The sequence below is a fragment of the Rana temporaria genome, chromosome 3 (genome assembly GCF_905171775.1).
Source record: "Rana temporaria chromosome 3, aRanTem1.1, whole genome shotgun sequence".
NCBI classification, from domain to species: Eukaryota; Metazoa; Chordata; class Amphibia; order Anura; family Ranidae; genus Rana; species Rana temporaria.
The window spans coordinates 394,890,873-394,914,889 of record NC_053491.1 but is presented as its reverse complement, the minus strand read 5'-3'; the positions used below and the strand labels follow the sequence as shown (position 1 = coordinate 394,914,889).

Here is a 24,017-nt window from a genome sequence, read left to right as displayed (position 1 = left end):
CCAAACAAAATTTACATCCTTTTGGCAACAATTTTGAAAAAAACACTATCTTTTACTTTTACTATAATAATATCCCACTTTTTTTTTTTCAAAAAAGTAAATTTTTCCTCAGTTTAGGCCGATTTGTATTCTTCTACATATTTTGGGTAAAAAAAAACACAAAAGTTCTAGCCTCTACAAAATAGGGGATACATTTATGGCATTTCTATTTATTATAAAAAAAAATTACTAGTTATGGCGGCGATCTTTTTATCGGAACTGCGATATTGCGGCGGTCACATCAGACACTTTTGACACATTTTTGGGACCATTGACAACTATACAGCGGTTAGTGCTATAAAAATGCACTGATTACTCAATAAATGTCACTGGCAGGGAAGGGGTTAACACTAGGGGGCGATCAAGGGGTTAACTGTGTTCCCTCACTGTGTTCTAACTGTAGGGGTGATGGGACTAACTAGGGGAAGAAAGAGATCGGTGTTCATACTTTGTATACTCCTCTCCCCTGAAAGATCTCCCGGATTCTTGCTCTGTCACGAGCGATCGAGGGTGCCCGGCAGTCATCACTCCTGCCGGGCACTCGGCTCCAGCCACCTACGCACGCGCGCCTCCAGTGCGCCCCTAGTGGCCACAAGGCGACGCGACATAAGGTAACGTTGCTTCGCCCAGCCATGCCATTCTGCCGCAGTAAAACTGCGGTGGCTGTTCAACAAGCAGTTAATGTGCACCTATATTCTGTTCATTCAGGGCAAAGTAAAAAGGTTACGGAATAACAGGCACATTCTAATTCTATTGCTTACCTTTCACATTCCCTTTGCCCTTAGTCCCTGAAAAATCCAAAAATGTGTCTTTCACGGTGCTTAGGAACCTTCATTCTGCCCACATGACAGTGCTGAGCTCTTGCAATTAGTGGGTTAGGTACCCGATACTGCATGTTGAAAGACCAGTATGAGAGTCGTGTTTTTCCCCATACCATTTTGGGGTTTGATAGCCCCCAGGGGGCAAACAAGATGGCTGAGGAGCAAGGGAAAAGTCCGTATAAACCTTGAAGGCTAACTGGCATTTAGCTTGGATGGACAAACTAAAATTTTGCTTTAAAAAAGGATTTCAACCATTCCCGTATCGGGTTATGTGCTCTATTATTTTCTTATAGTTATGCAAATACTCTTGTTAAAGTGTGGGCCATGTGAGGGTAGGACCTCTGCCCCAGACAGTGTGACATTCAGCAGGAACAAAACCCAGACATATGAAGAATTATTAAACTTGACTAAAAGATTATTTTCTAAGGCTTTTGCTCTTCTGTCTATGAAAGTTCATTAGATACAAGCCTAGCAAAAATAAAAGTGGCTAAATGCTATCCATCACTTTTGCAGCTCCAAATCATTCAAAATCCCGAAGAAACTAAATGCAGAGCAGTTCAGTGTTGTCCCAGAAGTGAATACAATAAATGGCACATACTGCATTTAAAATAATTCTTGAGTTTCATATATTGAGGAATAGAAATGAAATTGTGGACTGAAATTTCTTAACCTAATTAGTGCTTTATATTCAATCCGTTGGCATTGGGTTTGGTCGTACATCAGACCTTCTGCAAATCCAGAGAGGAACTAGGCAGGCATGTCCTCTGTCGCCACTCCTCTTTGTGATAGCTTTTGAGACATTGGCAATAGCTGTCAGATCCAATCCCAATATCCATGGCATTGAATGTGGTGGCAAAATGCATAAATGTGGCATATTTGCAAGTGACATGCCGCTATCGCCACCTTACCCAATTTATTTGCCTTATTGTCCGATTTCAGAACGATTTCTGTATTGAAGGTAAGTCGACTAAAATCAGAGGCTCTCAATATAAATCTCCCAGACATAGACTTCTATACGGCCATTGTTTTCCGTTAAATGGTGTGCGTGCAGATGCTCCCATATCTTGGGGTTAAACTGACTTCTTACATTGCTACATTGTATCGGGTATATTGCACTCCTTTATATGACTCCACAGCGCTTGACCTGAAGCCTTGGCAAACCCACGATAATTCGAATAGAATAGCGGCCGTTAAAATGACGGTTCTCCCTCGAATACTGTACTATTTTAGGTCCCTTCCGTTTCCAGTTCCTCCTGTTTTCTTCCAGATGTTACAGTCCCTGATCTATAAATTTATTTGGAACAAGGGAGGTTATCAGGTGGCCCGCTCTACCCTGTACAAGTCTAAATGGTGAGGTGGGCTGGAAATTCTGCATTTCTTGCGATACTATAGAGCAGCACAGTTGGTCCAGCTATACCAAATTTTTGATGAAAGATATATACCTGATTGGGTTCACTTGGAGGCGCAGGCAAGCCCGACCATTCTCTTAGATCTCCTTATGTGGCTTCTTGCGAAGGAGCGCCGGGCTGTGCTGAGCCCTTCTTTATCCCACTCCTTGCGTTTTTGGGAGACAGCATGTAAATTGTACCCCTTAAAATCCTCCTATTCGCCAGTGGCCCCACTTTTCAACAATCCTCATTATCCCCCAGACCAACAGAGTACCCAATTCACCTGGTGGGTCAACAAAGGGATTTACAGAATTGCTCACTTTATTGATCATAAGGGTATAAGACAGCTCAGCTACTTTAAGGAAACGTCAGAAATATATGCAGACATATCGCTTTATACAAAATTATCTACTTCCTACGAACTTTCATGGGAGATGAGGTAGATATAACCACTAGGACCCTGTTTGAGAACAGATGGGGAAGGGCCAGAATCATGGGGAGGGATTACGGAGTTATATACTGTTTTTTTAACAATCAGGGTAACATTCCTACCAAACGGTATGGGAAGTGGACCTAGGCAAGATAGTTGAGGAGGAGGTGTGGACGAAATGGTCGACCATGGTGCACAAAGGCATACTCAACACCTCATTGGTGGAGGCAAATTACAAAGTGCTATCGCGCTGGTACCTTGTTCCTACACGGCTAGCAAAATTTTACCCTGGTACTTCAACCCTATGCTTGGGGATGTGGACAGGAAGGAGATATGTACCATGTCTGGTGGTCTTGCCCAAAGGTCCGACGTTTCTGTATCAGGATGTTCAACCTGATCTACTCAGTGACGGGACAGAATAGAGGAGCCAAAATGGGGTTGTTTAGTGAACTACCGGAGGAGATCCCCAGACATCTGCAAACTCTCATATTCTTGTTCTTTTAGCGACTAAAATAACTATTACATGTGCATGGAAATCACCCGTAATCAACATTGCTCTAGTGAAACAAAAGATATCAGGGAATCGCTGGATTTATTCTCTCCAGGCTCCCCGAGGGCTGGGCTATCTTGTGTGGGGAGGGCTCTACTTTCTGATTCTTTTTCCCCCTATTTCTTTTTCCCTTTTTTTTTCTCTTCTCTTTTTTTTTTCCTTGCTATCGTTTCTGTTATACCATATGGAAAATTTTTGGTAGGATGCTGCCAGGGGACAGTAAAGTCACCTCAGATACGCTATATTCTTGATTATTATGCTTTGTTGATGGCTATCGCATGGGTCTTCAAACTACGGCCCTCCAGTTGTTCAGGAACTACAATTTCCATCATGCCTAGTCATATCTGTGAATGTCAGTTTGTTACAATGCCTCATGGGATGTGTAGTTCTACAACAGCTGGAGCGCCGTAGTTTGAGGATCCCTGGTCTATCGGTTCAGGAACACTGATTGTATTGGATAACGCATCCTTGTTTTAACTATTTCATGATGATTATTTAAACGTAAACGTCTGTATGATGATTTAAAATTCTAATAAAAACTATTGAAACAAAAATAATTCTTGAATGGCTAATAGTGTTATGTACTCTATAAACTATTATATTTTTGTGCTGTATAATCACAGGAATGAAGTGAAAAAAAAGTTATTTTTCTCATTTGTGACTGCAGAGTCTCTTTTAAATAAATATATTTATCAATTTAATAACAATTTTATATTTATCAAATTCCTATTAATTTCTTTGTTGCAGAAAATACAAAATTAGAAATGTTCAGGAAACTGTTAAATACAAAGTTAAAATACATTATATAGAAGCTATTTTACCTGCTAAAGGGTTTGTAAAGTACTTTCATGACACAGCCAGACAGATGGCACTATATTTGTTACAGAATGTAGCCGGGATACAGTGGGGGTCCTCTCTCCACTCCCAGCATGCTGACTTGACATTGAGGATTCATGCACATTTTGGTTTTTAATAGGCATTTTTTATACCTATCATCATTTCCCGGCATGTGCCATACACAGCCTGCCATACAAGTGAATGGCTGCGTGCGGCTGCACCTTTGTAAACTATTAAAATTTGTAAATGCAGATGCTTCTTTGCATTGACATATACCTCTGCATGTGCGTCCAATGTATTTTCCAAATGCTAAAGCAGACCCAAATCTAGGGGAATGCTGGGGTGGATTCTAACACCCCCCCCCCCAGATTTTAGTTGTGCCCCGTGTCTCTAGGAGTGTATCCATTGATCCATGGGGCACTCTGTTGGAGACAATTGTTTTAAGGGGGATTCTGTAGGTCTGCAGGGAAACGGGGTAAATATCGGGCAGAGTGGCAGAGCTCTCGCACTATGCTTCTGCACCGGTGATCGACATCTTGGACACGCCCCCTTAATTTACATATTTATCAGCTTTATGCATCGGCTAGCGAGGTGTTGGCTGCTTTGCAGAGCGATGCATCCTGTCTTAAACTTCCTATACTGTGTGGGTGGATGTCTAAAGACAGGTATTAGTGTTCTCTATGTGACCTTACAGATATACATTGGGGGCCAGATTCACAAAGAGATACGACGGTGTATCTTCTGATACGCCGTCGTATCTCTGAGTTCCGTCGGTCGTATCTATGCGACTGATTCATAGAATCAGTTACGCATAGATATGCCTAAGATCCGACAGGTGTAAGTGACTTACACCGTCGGATCTTAGGCTGCAATTCCAGGCCGCCTGCTAGGTGGCGCTTCCGTGTCTTTTACGCGTCGAATATGCTAATGAGCATTTACGCCGATTCAGAAACGAACGACCGCCCGGCGCTTTTTTTTTTTTACGTCGTTTGCGTTCGGCTTTTTCCGGCGTATAGTTACCCCTGGGTCTATGAGGCGCAGCCAATGTTAAATATGGGCGTCGTTGCCGCGACAAAATTTGAATTTTTTACGTTGTTTGCGAATATGGATGACGTAATTTACGTAAACGTCGAAACCAATGACGTCCTTGCGACGTCATTTGGAGCAATGCACGCTGGGAAAATTTCCGGACAGCGCATGCGCTGTTCGATCAGCGCGGGGACGCGCCTGATTTGAATAGTACACTCCCCCTAGCCGCGGAATTTGAATTCCGCCGGGGGATTTACGATACGCCGCCGCAAATTTTGAGGTAAGTGCTTTGTGAATCAAGCACTCGCCTCAAAAACTTGCGGCGGCGGATCGTAAATCAGATAGGTTACGCGGATCTAAAGATCCGCTAACCTATCTAAATCTGGCCCAACGTGTCTGCAAAAATTCTCCACTTTGTTGCAATGTCCGTCCTGTCCAAGCCCAGCCATCTTGACCCCACTGGGCCCTACTACCACAGTTCCACTTAGTGTACCGCCCAGCTACAGCTGCCTTCAGCCTCCCGTTTTACAGGCTGCTGGCAGCAGGGCTGGACAGGGCACTTGTACCTTCTGCTTGAACCAAACACCAGAATCTTATGTAACATGGGCTAAACACCCAGTGTAAATAAAGGCATTGGTCCCTTTTAAAAGTTCGTATGTAAGCTCAACAATGTCTTTTCAAAAGGGAATCTATTTTTGGAGGACCTTGAGTATTGACTTTGGTGTGAAGTTTTTTATTCTTTGCTATCAAACATTTTGGGGTTTAAGGAGGCTTACTGATAGTCTATACAATCTATAAAATAATCTCTATGGACTATAGTTATGGCTATAGCATCCATTTAATAGCAGTGAATTGTGCTATGGGTGTAGAGTTGGAAAGGCTGGAGGTGACCTTGCTTACCACTGAGTCACCTTGCTGTACAGTTGGCTAATAAGAAAAACATTTATGGTTCCATATAATTGCTCTTTATTTTTGGTCAACATGGCTCAGTACATTACCGCCACAACTGATGTTCACTTTCTGCAGAATACCAGTCAACACAACAAAGAGTTAAACAAGTGTTATCTGTGGAAACTATTTCAGACCTATTAGATTCTAATGACCTCATTTATCACGGCTGCTGCAGAGACAAGAAACGTGAGCGCTCCATTTGTTGTCATTTCCTAGCAGCCCAAAGGTTAATACCAATATTGGAACACAATATTGGTGAAGACATGTTGGCCATCACTTGGGATTAAGCAAAGAAATGTTGACTCTGTCATGCAATCAGTTAATATCCAGACACATGAGCAGTCATTGACAAGCCAGGACATCTCTCGTTCCCAGCATTTCCTTACATGATTGCATTTTAATTGTGATGCTTGCCATTTTAATATGCTGGAGACTTGTACTCCCTCTATTCAAAATGGCACAGATGTAATGAGTGGCACAGGTCACCGACAAGGCAATGAATCAAATATTAAGAGAATATGACACAGTGTAATAGATAGGGAGATGAGGAAAGCTTGTCTGTGTGGCTGTGTGTATATGTATAGTCCTAATTTGTGCATATATAAATTCTATGGGCTAGATTCAGATAGAATGGTCTATCTATCCGCCCGGCGTAACGTATCTCAGATACGTTACGCCACCGTAATTTAGGGCGCAAGTTCTGTATTCAGAAACAACTTGCGCCCTTGGTTACGGCGGCGTAACGTATCTGTGTCGGCGTAAGCCCGCCTAATTCAAATGTGGATGATGTGGGCGTGTTTTATGTATATTAACTGTGACCCCGCGTATTTGACGTTTTTTACGAACGGCGCAACCTATTGTGTACAGTGCATTTTTAGCCCTGATTTATAAAAGTCGTTCATAGTTTTGCCTCCGGTAAACCTTAAAGCAAAACTGTATCTGAGCACCACATACTGAAAACACTATTTCAAATTTTTAATATTCAAAGCAAGTTTACCTATCCATCCATGACTCCATGCTTTTTGTTAAAAAATCACTTTGATAAAAAAAAAAATAGCATTTCCAGCCAGGGCCATCTTGAGTAAGGACAGATGATTCATGTATCATGTACTTCCTGGAATCCATCTGCCCTTAGTTTCAAGGGGTTGTAATCCCTATACTTACCTGCTCTGTGCAATGGTTTTGCACAGAGAAGCCCGAACCTTTTTCTAGGGCCACCGCCAGTGCTACAGGCCCCTCCTTCATTGGGTGCCCCCACAGAAAACCGATTTCCCTGGGGGCACCTGTGCGGGTTCCCTCCCAAGTCCCATTGCTACGTCCATTGACACAAACAGCAGGACTCGGCCCTGCCCCCCATCTATTTACTTAGGCTAGTGGCATAGGGATTAAAAATAGGTAATGTTGATTGGGAGAGTTTAGTTCCGCTTTAACATTGCCTATTGCCCAGGTTCACTGTACAGGCAAGCACCAGATCTGATGCTAGAACACTGTAAAATGTTGATTCAAGTTTTAGCCTTGTGGAAGTGGAGTTTTGCATTGGGCTCAACAAGCTCCTGCCAGCCCCTATGTGACTGGATCCAGGCCTGGCAATTGCCCATTCAGTCCACCTTTGCTGCATTATTAGGAGCAAGGATGAATATCATGTTCTTCCATTCCTGGAAGAACTAGTCTAGACATTGGTAGCAGTTGCTGTCTCAGCCAATGAGGAGGGAGAGTCCCCGGAGAGCCAAGGCTCTTGTGCACATTGCTGGATTGCGATCAGTCTCAGGTAAGTATTAGGGGAGGCTGGAGAGGGATGCTGCACACATAGAATGCATGAAGGTAAAAAAATCTTGAGACTTTAGAACAGGGGTTTCAAACTGGCGGCCCTCCAGCTGTTCTGAAACTACAAGTCCCATGAGCCATTTCAAGTCTGACAGTTACCAACATGACTCCCACAGGCAGAGGCATGATGGGACCTGTAGTTTCGCAAAAACAGCTGGAGACCCCTGCTTTAGAACCACTTTAGGTTTTCATTCATGCAGTTGCCTCTAGGTGCCTGCTGGTCAGGTATGGTGACTAATTAGACTTTACTGTGAAGTCAGTCTTGAGCCCTGTACACACGGCCGGAAATCCCGTCAGGAAAAAATCATCAGTTTTCCTGACGGGATTCCTGGCAAGCTTGCCTTGACAAGCCGTGCATACAGATGGCCACTCAAAGAACCGCCCATCTTTTGAATGGTTATGTCAGCTACCGCGCATGCTCGATAAGACTTCAACGCATGCGCGGTAGCATACAAGCTTAGTGTGGGGTGTAGCAAGATGGCGGCGACGGCATCGAATGTGACGAGCGCCGGCTTGTCGTAGTCGATGACGTCACCGCGTTCTTGCCATTCAAAAGATGGGCGGTTCTTTTCAGTGGAGGTCTGTATGCATGGCTTTTCAAGGCAAGCTTTCCAGGAATCCCGTCAGGAAAACCAACGTTTTACCTCGGACAGGTAAGCATACAGACAACCAGTTTTCTCGGCAGGAAACACTCTGCCGGGAATCCCAAAGGGAAAATAGAGAGCAGGTTCTCTATTTTTCCCGGGCAGTTTTCCTGTCTGGAAAACTGCTAGGGAGCATACACACGGCCGGGATTCCCGGCCAAATGCTCTTCTGGCAGTTTTCCTGCCGGGAAAACCGGTCTTGTGTACGAGGCTTTTCGTTAAAAAAGTGTGTCTGTTGCCAGTCAAGTTTTTTAATATCCTCTAAAGCAGTGGTTCTCAACCTTTTTAGTGCCGTGACCCCTTGATAAAATTTCCCAAGTTGTGGGGACCCCTAACAGTAAAATTATTTTCGTATCGTGGGTTGTAAGCACCCACAGCAAGGACAAGTAATTTGCGCCCCTAATCCACGGATATTTAGCGCTCCCTGAGTCCCTTCAACTTGTACTCTATTAAAACCCCTTATGGTACATTTTTGGATGTACCACTCTTTCTCTTTGTTCTACTTTCTTTTCCTTTTATCTCTTTCTATCCTGATTTTTTTTTTTTGCCCCCATTCCTCTCTTGCCGTCTTTCTTGTTCTTTCTCTAATTCTTTCTCTCCCTTTTTCTTAGTTCCTCCCCCTCTATTCCTCGACCCTTCCATGTATTCTCTATTTTTATTCCTTCTCTTGGTGGGGGGGGTTCTAATCAGCCAACTTGGGTGCTCTTGATCAAGGTCATCTGCTGATCGGAGAACTGTAGTAGGAACTTTAAATGACAACTCTAATCATAGGTAGTGTTACTCACTGTGTCTCTGGCTTTACTGTGTCGCTGACTTTGTGGTGTCTCGCAGCAGTGACACCTATGCCGAAATCAGGAGATAGGGTCTCCTTCAGCCCCTCCCACTTCAGATACCTCACCAGTCAGCTGACCTCTAGTCTCTGTCCCCCAGCCATGCCGTGACTGACCGTGGGCAACTGCAAAGAGGCTGAGTGGGCGGCCGCGGGCTCCAGGAACAGCCCAGCTGGGCGGCCACGATAAGGCTGGGAGAGCGGTGCAGGCTTCAGGAACAGCTGGGGGTTCGGTGACCCCTAGCAAATCGTCATTTGACCCCCAAGGGGGTCCCGATCCCCACTGCTCTAAAGGATGGATTTTGAAGCCATGAATGTGATCATTGTTTATGAGAAAAACAGACTGTTTGAACAATACCAAAGTCCATTATTTTTTTTATAGGAGAGGGTCATTGCTTGCTTTTAAATATCTGTAACAATTTTGTCAACTCTTGATTTCAACAACTTCTCCTATTCTTTCTTCAGTTCTTCTGGGTCCTGCTTGTCATCTTCATCATAGAGCTCTTACTGATTGTCATTGAACTTGTTTTCGAAAATCAGGTAAGTTTAACATCTGTAGAAGCCAAAAGAGCACAGGATGCAGGGATGCATGTGTTTTTTAAGAAAAATTATCACTTTTTGCTTTTTTTAAATTTTCATTATTTTGTAAATATATACAAAGTTATTGTTTATTGCACACAAACTTATCACTAATTCTCAATAGCAGAATTTGGAGCAATTGGCTGGACACCTCGGGCCTGGCCCCCTTGTAACTCATTAGAGTTAGATTATTAGATTGAGCTCCGCATACCCGAGGGCCACATGTGGCCCACGGAGCCTTCTGATGTGGCCCACAACCTCCTGCTTTGGGATAGCAGGCTCTCAAGCCATCCCAGAGCATCAGTGTTTTGAATGAAGCCAGCGGTAGAGGAAGCAAGCGGCTGCCGAGGGAGCAGAGCCGCATATGCCGATGCTTCCTGTATAGCACCAGCTCCTGTCACAAGCGGATTGATACCAAATGCATTGTGCCTGTGACAGCAACATTACTAAAAGCAGTGTATATATGGGCATATCTGTTCTGCAGTGGTTACTGGGCTGCTTTCCAACTGATTCGCAGGTGCAGCGCAGTGCACATTTGGGTTACCTGCACTGAGTCATAGACTTCTTTTTTTTTTCATTCAAATTTATGTTTATTTTCAATAAAAGTACATACATTTGTACTATAACAGCAGTATACAATTCAGTAATACACAGTAAATAATAAATCCAATGCATTGTTTTGCATAGAAGATGGTCTTGTCATAGAAACTGACTATCATATACAGCCATATCATATGCTATCACCATACGGTGAGATTATAACAGATTGTAATAGTTAAAAAGAAAAGCTAGGTATAACCAATAATTTATAATTAAATAAATAAAAGGATATTTCCATAAACTATATAATTCCTTAGGCTTATTGTTGTCACACAATAAAAAACCCCATGTGTGTACTGGGTCTAATTTCATGGAACGAATAAAGGACAGGATTTCTGGATAACAATGACCTCTCCGACACCCCCACTGGGAACAGTCTGTGTCCAAGAGGTTAAGCAAACTTTTCAATCCCCCTTCCCTCCCTCCCATAATTATCACCAATACCCACCAGTATCTGTAAATATATATTTTCAAAACCCTTAACATGCCTAACATCCCCAAAAAGTTGGTGGAATCTTTTGATAACCCAAACATAGGCTATTACAAATGTTTATATATATCTTTTTTTTTTTTCTAAACATAACACTCTGAGAATGAGAAATAACAAGGATGTTATCCTCGTGTAAAAAACAAAATTATCAAATCAAATAACAATCAATGAAAAGAAGAGAAAAAAGAGAAGAAAAGAAAAAAAAAAAGAAGATCAGGGGAAAGTAAAAGTAAAAAGAGATGGCAGCCTGCCTGTCAACGAACAACATCGTCCTAAGGATATAAATATCACCACAGCCTTTATGGGATAAAAGATATTCCCATAAATTTCATCCACGGTTCCCATATTTCATGGAAAAGAGTAGACATATCCAACATGGAACAGACCCTCTTTTCTTGTTCCATAATCCATGTAACCTTTTGTTTCATAAACCGGATGGAGACAGTAGATTTTTTCCACGCAGCTGCAATTGTGATCCTGGCACCTGTCAGAATGTATAGGATGAGTTTTCTAGTAACCTTGGAGGTTTGGGGTAACATCCCGTTAAGTAAAGCGATAGTGGGGGATTGATGCAAATTACAGCCTGTGACACGTCTTATTATGTTGAACACCTTACTCCAGTATCCACGTATTTTGGGACATTCCCACCATATATGTACCATAGACCCCAATCCCTGACAACCTCTGAAGCAAAGGGGCGAAGTTGACGGATACATGGAAGCCAGTTTAACGGGAACTAAATACCACCTAGTATAAATTTTTACATTAGCCTCTACAAGGGATATATTCACATATCCTTTAATGGATCTAGTATAATTACTACACCAGTCAGATAAATCCCAGTTGTTATTAAGTTCCCTTTCCCAGGCCAGCATATGAGGTAATTTGGTGCAGTTATTAGCAAGCGATTGATATATGATTGAAATATTCCCCTTCCTGATCAAACCCTGATCACAATTACTTTCATAAGGTGTCAATAGTCCAGAGATCGAGCCACTATCCCATAGGCTTTGTGCATAGTCATGTAGTTGAGAAAATCTTAATTTTTCTGAGACAGGAAGACCTAGCTTGTCAATGAAGTGTTGTTCAGGAAGTGGACCCGAGCGCGAAAAAAAAACGGCCTATACGATACAACCCTTTGTCATGCCACCATTTGAACGAATCTACTTCAATTTTAGAAACAAAGAGTGGGTCTAGAAAAATACTCGATAAAGGTCTGCCTTTAGAAATTAGAGAGGGATTGTTTTTAAGTGAATCCCATAAAACAAAGGTTTGAGAAAGAGTCGGAGATAAAATAGAAGGCCTATTCTTGGTAGGACTCCACATTAACTCCTCTATCGTTAGATTCAGGGTCGCCTGCTCTTCTATATCTAACCAGTCAGGGCGTTCATGTTTAAGAAAAGTTTCCGATAACTGTGCCAATCTTGCTGATTGATAGTACCATAATAAGTTGGGTACCCCCAGACCCCCCTGTTCAGGCAAGTTATAGAGAGTGCGAGATGGAAGGCGTGGACCCTTATTGTTCCAAATAAACTTGATAATCTTTCCTTGAAAGGATTTTAGATGACTTTTAATTATCGGTATGGGTAATGATCTAAAAAGATACAAAAGCCTAGGGAGAAGAGTCATCTTAACCGAGTTAATTCTACCAATCCAACCTATATTCTGAGTCCCCCAATCTCTCAAATCTTTCTCAAGTTTTCTATACATAGGTGGATAATTGGCCAAATACAAGTTTTGGATGTTGGGAGTCAAATAGATACCTAGGTATTTGATATAAGAGGTGTCCCATTTGAATCCATAATTTTCCTTTAGTAACCGTGGATTCAGAGAGAGAAACATTGAGGGCCCTAGACTTGGCCATATTCACAGTTAGACCTGAAACTATAGAAAATTTGTCTAAAAGAGAATATAATTCCGGTAGGGATGTATCTGGAGCGGTCAAAAACAGTAAAAGGTCATCTGCAAACAAGGCACATTTATGCTCCATTTTGGCACATCTAACTCCCCTGATGTTTGTGTTCTCACGAATAGCTATAGCCAAGGATTCCATAACTATTGCAAACACCAGGGGAGACAGAGGACAACCCTGCCTAGTACCCCTATGAATCTCAATAGGTTCCGAAAAGATACCCTGAAAGCGTATATTAGCTTTAGGATGAGAGTAAAGTGCAGATAAGATTCCAAGAAATTTCGTGCCAAACCCCCAACGTTTCATCACTTCTAACATGAATGGCCATGATACTGAGTCAAATGCTTTTTGTAGATCAATAGAAAGAAGCATTCCCCTTTGATTAGTATCACCAGTCCAGCCCGAGTTCAAAATGGAGATCAGATCCACAGCCCTCCTAACCTGATCAGGACCTTGCCTTCCAGCGATGAAGCCTACTTGATCTTTACTAACATACTGGCCAATGAAAGAGGACATTCTATTGGCCATTACCTTAGTGAGTATCTTAAGATCGTTGTTAATGAGGGATATAGGTCTATAGTTTTCCACCAGGCTATGGTCTTTTTCTGGCTTTGGGATAACCGAAATATAAGCTAAATTAAGTTGCCTGTCTATGGGAACTCCACCGGTCATGTGGTTGAAGAATTTAACCATGTAGGGTGTTAAAATGCTCGAATATGTTTTATAATAAGCACTTGAAAACCCATCAGGGCCCGGGGCTTTATCTAATTTTAGGTTTTTAATTACTAACAATACTTCTTCAGCTGATATGGGAGACTCCATCATTTCTCTATGAACTTCAGTCAATTGAGGTAGATTCAAATTGTCTAGAAAATCATCCATTCCCTCTGAAGAAGAATCATCAGTGGATGCATAAAGCTTAGAAAAAAAATCATGAAAGGCCTCCATTATCTTCCTAGGATTCAGGGTAAGAGAACCATCAGTCATCCTTATTTTAGGGAGAGACCGTGATTGAAATCTGGGTGAGAGTTTATGAGCTAGCATCGGGCCTATTTTATCTTTAAATTTATAGAAATTAGCTCCAGTCCATTTCATATCTTCCCCAGCTTTAGTGGTAAGTACCAAGTTTAGGGCAGATCTAGCTGCATCAAGTGCCTGAGTAGGAAAGTTAAGAGGATCAGATTTATGTTTTTTACGGAGCTCTATATAGTTGTTTTCCAGCTTCCTTATGTCTATGTTTCTTTGTTTCTTGAGGCCAGCGGCCACTTGTATAATTTTGCCTCTGATAGAAGCCTTGTGGGCAGCCCACAGAGTTTCAGGGGACACATCTCCTGTATCATTATGCTTAAAGTATTCTAGAAGAGATCGCTCAATATCCTTCATTAGGACAGGGTCCTTCAAAATAGACTTATTTAGTGTCCAATGAGACACTTTAGGAGAAGTGTCCTCTCTCCTCAGTGACAATAGAACCATCGAGTGATCTGACCAAGAAACATCAACTATATGAGACTTAATGGCAGCTGGGACGTGATGGTTAGAGATTAATATATGATCTATACGCGAATAAGAGTGGTGAGGGTTAGAATAGTGAGTATAGTCCTTAATTTTGGGGTTCATCTCCCTCCAGATATCAGTTAATCTAGACTGATGTAGAATGCGTGCTACTTGTAGACTAAGTTTAGTCGGTCTGACGATTCCCTTGACAGAAGGTTTGGACTTATCCAATCCCGTGTCGAAAGCTAGGTTAGAGTCTCCACCCATAAGAATGATCCCCTCCATAAATGGTCGAAGGGTATCAAGCATCTGTGAGAAAAACTTTTTCTGACCTCTGTTAGGAGCATAATAAGAGATAAATGTGTATAGTCTGCCATCAAGGGTACCTTGTAACAATAGAAACCTACCTTCCGGATCTCCAAATTCTATAGTCAGGTTAAAATTACAATACCTAGAAAACAAAATGGCCACACCCTTAGTTTTGTTTTCTGCTTTAGCTAGGTAAAACAATGGAAAGTGGGCATGCATAAAGGAAGGGTTGTATCGTTTAGGAAAGTGGGTTTCTTGAAGGAAAACCACATCTACACGGAGAGACTTGTATACTTGAAAGGCTTTGCGCCTCTTAACAGGAGAATTCAACCCCTGAGTGTTGTGAGTCATAGACTTCTGTTATTATCTCTGTTTTTTGTGTGCTTTCAGCAAGTGTGCCACACCTGCAGGATATAATAGACATCGATGGCAAAGTGCAGCTAACCTGCAGGAAAGCCACAGGTGCACTGTGCTGCACCCGCAGTGCAGGTAAACTGCCGCACATCAGCCTTAGGACCCTTTCACACAATCGGTTCAGGCCACGCGGACCCTTCATTTACCTCTATGGAGTGGCAGATGTAAACAAACGTTTGTGTCCATTTGCACCCACCTACCTCCAAACTGATCCACAAAAAAAACCAGAAGGGGATCCGTCCCCTTCCATCTGGTTGGATCGGATGGGAGGGCTCAAAGAGTAGAGTAGGCTGTGTCGGTGTCCGCTCTGTATATACAGAGCGGACACGGATCTGTCTGCACTCGCTCCACTTATTGTGGCCCACGACCAGTTACCAAGTTGCTTATATGGCCCTCGCTCTTCAAAAGGTTGGGCACCCCTGGGGTAAAGCTTACCCTCACCTTTATTATCCTGACGCATAATTATAGGGCACATACACTGTGTTTTATATATACTAAATATAGAATTTATTAAGACCAATGGTTGACACACATAGTAGTATATTGGTTCCTTTTGGATGATTGTTAGTTGGACGCCATGATATAGAGAGAGATACTTTATTACTTATTGGACATGTTATAGACAGCATAAGCCTACTCCCAGTGATACAGTTCTGTTCTCCATTATATATGCATACAGTATGTCTCTAACTACTAATGTGATTATTTTTCTGTGTAAAATGGTATGGCCCTTTGAGCGGTTTAGGGGTCAAGTCTGCCTTGTCTAACACAAACTTTTTTTTAGAGATGGCTCTTATGCATTTTAATACTGTACTCTTGGTTGAATGAATTTAAAGTGGAATTTTAATCAGAAAATTACGTTTTGCTAGATTACTTCATGCTGATCCTTTTGCAGGTATAGCTATGTAAAACATTACAAATAAGGGCCTATACTGTTTAAAATGCAGTAATACACTGCCTCATCCTGTTCTGCACATGCTCAGTTGCTCTCTATTTTTTGGCACTGCTGAAACTGTAGAGACCGATCTGCTAACAGCCTTAAAGCGGAATTAAACCCCCTATCCTTAACATCTAAAGAAGCTGCTTCTGTTTGATCTAGAACTGCAATGGTGCTGCACATGTGATTAGTTATGACACATGCCATTTGAAGATTTGACAGTTGGGTTGACTGTAAGCATTCCAGGAATGTTAACTGTTTTTTTAAACCATTAAAGCAGGAGTAAACAGTTACATTCCCAGTAAGAACTGTCACATTGGTTGTGCTCTCAACCAAACTGTCAAACCATCCATTTGCTGGTGTCACAACTGATCAGTTATGGCATTTGAACCACTTCTGGACTGCCCACTGTATTTATACATCATTACTTTGACAGCAAGATGCCCCCACTCGACTCCATGCCCTTGAAGGACCGGCGCGACGTCTGACATCACTTCCGCCTAATGGTCTTAAAGGGACAATTTTTTTTATTAGTAAATGTAAAAAAAACTTTTTTTTTTTTCTTTTAAGTGTAAATGTGAGATCTGAGGTCTTTTTGACCACAGATCTCGCAATAAAGAGGACCTGTCATTTTTATTTCTATTACAAGGGATGTTTACATTCCTTGTAATAGGAGTAAAAGTGATGAAAAAATGTTTTTTTAAAGGGACAGTGTAAAAATAAAAAATAAGAAGTAAAATAAATAAGAAAAAATAAATTTTAAAGTGCCCCCGTCCCTCCAAGCTTGCACGCAGAAGCAAACTTGTACGTAGTTTGCATATGTAAACGGTGTTCAAACCGGTGTTCAAACCATACATGTGAGCTATCGCCACGATCATTAGAGCAAGAGCAATAATTCTAGCACTAGACCTCCTCTAACTCTAAACAGATAACCTGTAGAAAAAATGAAAGAGTCGCCTATGGAGGTTTTTAACCACTTGCTTACTGTGCACATATACCCCCTTCCTGCCCAGGCGAAATTTCAGCTTCCGGCACTGCGTCGCTTTAACTGACAATTGCGCGGTCGTGCAACGTGGCTCCCAGACAAAATTTACATCCTTTTTTTCCCTCAAATAGAGCTTTCTTTTGGTGGTATTTGATCGCATGTGCGGTTTTAATTTTTTGGGCTATAAACAAAAAAAGAGCGTAAATTTTGAAAAAAAAAACACAATATTTTTTACTTTTTGCTATAATAAATATCCCATTTAAAAAAAAAATAATTCTCAGTTTAGGCCGATACGTATTCTTTTACATATTTTTAGTAAAAAAAAAAAAAAACGCAATAACCGTATAGTGACTGGTTTGCGCAAAGGTTATAGCGCCTACAAAATAGGGGACATAATTATGATTTTTTTTTTATTATTATTTTTTTTACTAGGAATGGCGGCGATCTGCGATTTTTTTTTTTTTGCGACACTGACATTATAGCGGACACATCGGACACTTTTGACACATTTTTGGGACCATTCACATTTATACAGTGAACAGTGCTATAAACATGCACTGATAACTGTATAAATGTGACTGGCAGGGAAGGGGTTAACACTAGGGGACGAGGAAGGGGTTAAATGTGTAGCCTAGTGAGTGATTCTAATTGTAGGGGGAGGGGACTGACTGTGGAGGTGACCGATCTGTGTCCCTATGTACGAGGGACACAGCATCGGTCTCCTCTCCCTGACAGGACGTGGATCTCTGTGTTTACACACACAGATCCACGGTCCTGCTCAGTTACTGGGCAACCACGGGTGCCAGGCGGCCATCCCGGCCTCCAGGCACACGCATCGTGTTTCCAGTAATGCGACGGGTCCGTGTGCGCCGCCGCACGCCCCCTAGAGGCTTTAAAAGACGAGGACGTCATTTGACGTCCTGTCAGAATAACTGAGCTACATTGCCGCCGTCAATTGACGGCAGCTGGTAGTATAGTGGTTAAGTACCCTAGTTTGTCACCATTCCACAGGCATGCACAATTTTTAAGCTACTCAGCGTAACATAGTTTTTCACATTATACAAAAAAATTGTGCTAACTTTACGGTTTTGTTTTTTTAATTCATTAATTTTTTTTCCCAAAAAAACGCGTTGGAAACACTGCTGTGACATAAAATATTGCAATAACTACCATTTTATTCCTTGGGGTCTCTGCTATATATATATATATATATATATAAATATATATATATATTATGGGCCAGATTCAGGTACATTTACGTTGCTCCGTGGCAACATAACGTATCTGATTTACGTTACACCGCCGCAAGTTTACAGCATAAGTGCCTGATTCACAAAGCTCTTACCTGTAAACTTGCGGCGGTGTAACGTAAATCTGCTCGGCGCAAGCCCGCCTAATTCAAATTCCCGCGCCAAACATACTGCGCATGCTCCGTCGGGAAAATTACCCGACGTGCATTGCGCTAAATGACGTTGCACGGACGTCATTGGTTTGACGTTAACGTAAATGGCGTCCAGCGCCATTCACGGACGACTTACGCAAACGACGTGATTTTTTAAATTTTGACGCGGGAACGACGGCCATACTTTACATTGCTTAGAACACCTAGGAGGCAGCCCTAACTTTACGACGCGTATCGCTACGGAAACTACGTAAATTTAGATCAACGGGCATCGCGGACGTTCGTGCATCGCCGTAACTAGTCATTTGCATATTCTACGCCGACCGCAACGGCCTCGCCACCTAGCGGCCGGCCTAGAATTGCATCCTAAGATCCGACGGTGTAAGTCAATTACACCTTTTGGATCTTAGGGCTATCTATGCGTAACTGATTCTAAGAATCAGCCGCATAATTAGGACGGGCGGATCACAGAGATACGACGGCGTATCAGGACATACGCCGTCGTATCTCTTTTGTGAATCTGGCCCTATATTTTTATTTAATATGTGGGGGTTCTAAGTAAATGTAAAAAAATATCGGCAAAAAATACCAATTTAAACTTGTAAACAACAAATGTCAGAAAAAGGCCTGGTTCTTTACTGGAGGTCAAGATGGCAGCTTTATTGGCTTCATTTGTTTTTGTACTTAGGCTTATGTCTTCTGGGCTCTAAACTTAAAAGCAAAAACATTTCATAAAGAATATCTGATTGAACAAAATATATCATTAAAGAAAATGTAAAAGAGGAGATGTGGAGCAAGCATGTGCGTTCTTTGTTCTATGCAGAATTTATGGAGCGTTTGTAAACATAACAAACTACTTTTAAAAGTACACTTTAAGCCAAAATTACAGATTTTTTTTCATTTTGTCTTCAGTCTAGCAAGCTTAACACTCCCTGCCTGGAATATTCTTTTTTTATACAATGATCATTAATGAGAACCAAACGAGTTCCTTTCTTCCTTGTTTCTCTCTCTGATGGTACATGTTGCCCAGTGTTTGTGCTTTGTGTAAAGTTTGAGTCATTGCTTTCCAATTTTTAATGCAGTCGTGAGGAGTGGATTGCTCTTTTGTTGATAGAGGGTATGAATCATAAATTCATCTTTTGCAGCATCACTTGTCTCATAAATGGCAAGCAGAGCACTAGAAGATTCTTAGACTTCAGATTGAAAAGAGGCAATTTCACGCTGAATTTCTGAATATCTGTGTATGAAAGGATTTGGCATCATGTATACGTCAGCAAGGAATTTAGATGGTAAGAATATGGAGGAAGAGTAATCATAGTGGTAATAGAAAGACACTTAGCTGGGTAGATGTGAAGACCCAAAACAAACAACAGTTATGTGTCAGTGTAAAATCAATTGTTAGAAGTAGTGCATTCTAGTTTTGTGAACAGTAGAATTGTGCAGGGATTGGATAAGGCCAAGTCATACCTGTACAAAGGGTTGCAGTGTGTCTTCCCAATTTTGGTATTATTGGCAGCACCATTTTGTGGTGTTAAGATGCCCTGTTCTAACCCACATTTACTACTAGAGATAGAGGGGCAGATCCACAAAACTAGTACGCCGGTGTATCTACTGATATGCCGGCGTACTTTCAAATTACCCGCGTCGTATCTTTGGTTTGAATCCTCAAACCAAGATACGATGACATCTGGGTTAGATCCGACAGGTGTACGTCCTCGTACGCCTTTGGATCTAAGATGCAATACTTCGCGTCCGCTGGGTGGCGTTCACGTCGTTTTCCGTGTCGGGTATGCGCATTTTTTTACGGCGTCTCTAGTCGGCTTTTTCCGGTGTATAGTTAAAGCTGGTATTATATATATTATATATTATATATTATATATATTATATAGTTAGACCTGCCATGTTAAGTATGGCCGTCGTTCCCGCGTTTATTTTGATTTTTTTTTTTTGCGTAAGTCGTCTGTGAATCGGGATGGACGTAATTCACGTCTAAGTTAAAAAAAATTACGTCGTTGCGACGTCATTTAGCGCAATGCACGTCGGGAAAGTTAGAAACGGAGCATGCGCAGTTCATTCGGCACGGTGACGCGCTTCATTTAAATATAACACGCCCCCTAATCGCCAATTTGAATTCCGCCGCCAGAGATAGACTACGCCGCCGTAACTTACGGCGCAAATTCTTCCAGGATTCAAACTAAAGCCAGGTAAGATACGGCGGCGTAGCGTATCTCTGATACGCTGCGCGGGTGCAGATCTCTGTGGATCTGCCCCATAGCCTACAGTATGTCCATCTGCTTGTATCATTTAAATTTTGTATTTTAAGGGTTTGACTCTTTGACCATGTAGTGGTGTGTTGCTACGAGTTACTACATCCGCGCATATTTTTTATTTGGGGGGATTGAACTTGCTTGGGGATATGGGATGCCCATAGGATAAACTAGTATTTGCAATGTTTGGTGGGTCATGTTTTACATTGAAAATGTTATAGCAGTTCACTCATTACTTTACATTTCTTCAGTTAGAACAAAAATGGCGGACTCTAATCTTGACCGCTTCACTTCAGAGCATTTCCTACCTCTGCACCATCCCTGCAGACTTTTATCTCAAGGACACTTTTCCTCCTGCACATCACTTTCCTGTCACAGCATTTGTAATCCTGTCCCGCCATCTTGAGCTGACCGGGCCTCACTCTGAATAAGTCCTAGTAGTAGTTTCAACTAATGATCTTTAGTAGGCCAGGGGCCTACAGTACCCCTTCTTGTGGCCGTGGACATTACTTAAAAAGAATATTTGATGATACTGATCCCAGCAAGCCACTTGCAAATCCTGCCTGCCCTCATGGCTCTGCAACGATTTGACACAACTCTCCATAGTCTCTCCCTCTGGCTCCAGATCTCCACTGTGCTTCACTCACTGACTCCTGCCCTGAGTCCTTCCTGAAGGATTTACTTGGACATGCAGAACGACTGCTTCTCCAGCTCCTGTTCCAGGACACCTCTCCATGACCCTGTAAGGAGAGGCCCCCGAGCTCCTCCACCTGAGTCGGTCACCTACTGCTACACTAACCACTCCCTGCCCCCAGATCAAACACAAACAGGCTTAGCTTGCAGCATAGGCCTGCTTAAATTTACCTGCACTGACAGAACACACAAAACACTACACTTCTAGCACCTACCTATGGTAGAGGGTGCTACAACCATGATTACCTGGGATGGAGAAAGCTAGTATAGATGATCATCAACCAATTTTATTGAACTCATCAGCCTTTTTTGCCTAGGGATGCCTCCTCTTACTTCGAGAGTTGTGCTGTGCGGAAGATGACTAGGGGCTAGTTTGAAAACAGATTAGGATACTTTGCAAGAATGTACAATTTAAATTTATTATATATACAGGATCACACACTTGCATTCATGAGTCCATTGGGTCCTAATTCCACAACATCTTATACATTTTTTTGCATCATCACCTCCATAATGGAATGATTTAGGGCTGTTGGGGGAGGATTTTTGTTTGGGAAGGCGAGATCGTTTTGATTGAAGGTGAGCAATTTTGATGAGAAGGGCATTTTTCTTGGAGGGGGAAGTTCATACTGCTGCTTTCTTTATGTTACATAATTCTAACTGCTGTACGTTAAATTCTCCTGGTTTCTGTACTTTGTACTGTACATTACACACTCCTGGCCTCTCAGTCGTTTTCTTAACCTTATCCTCTGTACACTGTATGTTACATACTTCTGGCCCATGCACCCTGTACACTGGGCTCTCTGTTACATACTGCTTATCTCTCCACCCTATAGATTAACGTGGTAGTAAACTCTTTTTATTTATTTTTACCTACAAGTGAGCTTATAATAAAGCTTACCTGTAGGTAAAATGAAATAAAAGGTGCACTTTAGGAGATACTTGGTGTCTCTGCAGCCAGTGACGTTACCGGCTCATGTGCTCTGAAGGAACGCATACCCGTGCCGTTTCTTCAGAGCTGTGTGTCGCGGCCAAAATGTGATGTCATTGCGGCCCGGCCATTCATGCAGTCACAGCACGCAAAACCCGAAAGGAAGACCGGATGAAGATGGAAGCCTCTGCAGCAGTGACAGCACACCGCTGGAGGGCTTTGTTTTAAGGTATGTATTCCGGTGCAGTGCATACTTGAACAATATGATATTACTTTGCAGGAGAATTTTATTTTATTTTTTAAAGAAGAGTTTACTACCACTTTAAATAATTCTACATTCCTGCACTATATATGCTATATTGTACAATACATACTGCTGACCAAAGTTTTAATTTTCTCAACAGTTGTTGGTGGCTAAGTAGTCCCTAACTATTTTAAGTTAGGGGCAAACAAAGTGTTAGCTCTTTATTTTGTTTGCAGCAAGCATATATTGTAAAATAGTTTAATTTAAAAAGGTGTTGAGATTTATTTGTGTCTGTGACACTGTCAATTATGGAGAAAAAAACTTTTATTTTCTAGGTACAAGGGTGTTATATGTGTGATGTACAGTATATACTGCATGTAGGCTTAGTTTTTTTTTTAACCGTGCCCTTTTAAGCCCCTCCCACTGTCAGCACAACATGACCACACCCACAGGTCCCCCAGAATCCTAGCAATGCCACTGGTTGCTTTAATCTTTTATAGCTTTTGCGCTGACAACATAAACAATTCCTAAAATAGTGTAAGTTCAGCTGCTAATATCAGCATTGTCCCAGCACCACTGCCTTCTTCTGGAACTGTGCACACATTTGACATCACTGTTTGAAATGACGCATACTCATTTTTCTTTATGTTTTTGCCAAATTCACAAATTCAACACGAATATCAAATGTGCAGTGCACATATACTTTATAAGATACATTGATTTGCTGGAGGAGTAGCTAAAGCTTCTATAGATTTTAATAGTTCTATTTTGCTGCAGGTAACCCATGAATATTGATGCAAGGTCTTTGGTATAGACCCCCTGCATGGTTGTGTCCTTGCCCTTTGAGCCGATTGTCATTTGGCTCTGCACAATCTGGCATACTGAAAGAATTTGTATTTTAAACTGCTGTGATGAGTTCATCAAAAGGTTGTCTGGAAAATCTAATTTCTTTCAAATAAATGAATAAAAAAAAGAAAAAAGAAAGAAACAACGAATGGCACGCTACATATGTGTTTGTGCAACAATATATTTTTTATAAACCAGTTACATTTAAAATGCTACCAAAATTTTACAACAAAAAAAATGTTTTTAGAGCTCCCCCACCCCAGACACTCTAATGCAACCTTTCTTAACCATCTTACCTTACAGGAACCTTTGAAATAATTTTAAGGTCTAGGGGTCCCCTGCAAAATATACATTGGGGGTCAGTGAGGAAATGCCACTTATATTGTTGGTCAATAGGAAGGATGCCCTCCTTTACAGTGGTGATCAGAATGCCAACCTTACAGACAGCTAAAAAGATCATAACACTGGTTCCTCAAAGTAGAATTGATACCATAAATGTGCAGGAACCATAAGACGGGAGGTCAGCCAGCCACAGTTTATGGAATCCCTAGCAATCTCCAGAGGTTCCACAG

The 24,017-nt window shown here is 41.8% G+C and overlaps 1 protein-coding gene across 1 annotated transcript in view; it reads left to right on the top strand.

Moving 5' to 3' along the window:
* Positions 1-24,017, top strand: part of LOC120932957 (tetraspanin-15-like) — a 193,476-nt gene that overhangs the window by 103,505 nt on the left and 65,954 nt on the right. The window contains exon 3 of the mRNA XM_040345846.1: positions 9,808-9,882. Coding sequence (XP_040201780.1) covers positions 9,808-9,882 — 75 coding nt within the window. The remainder of the gene's footprint in view (positions 1-9,807; positions 9,883-24,017) is intronic.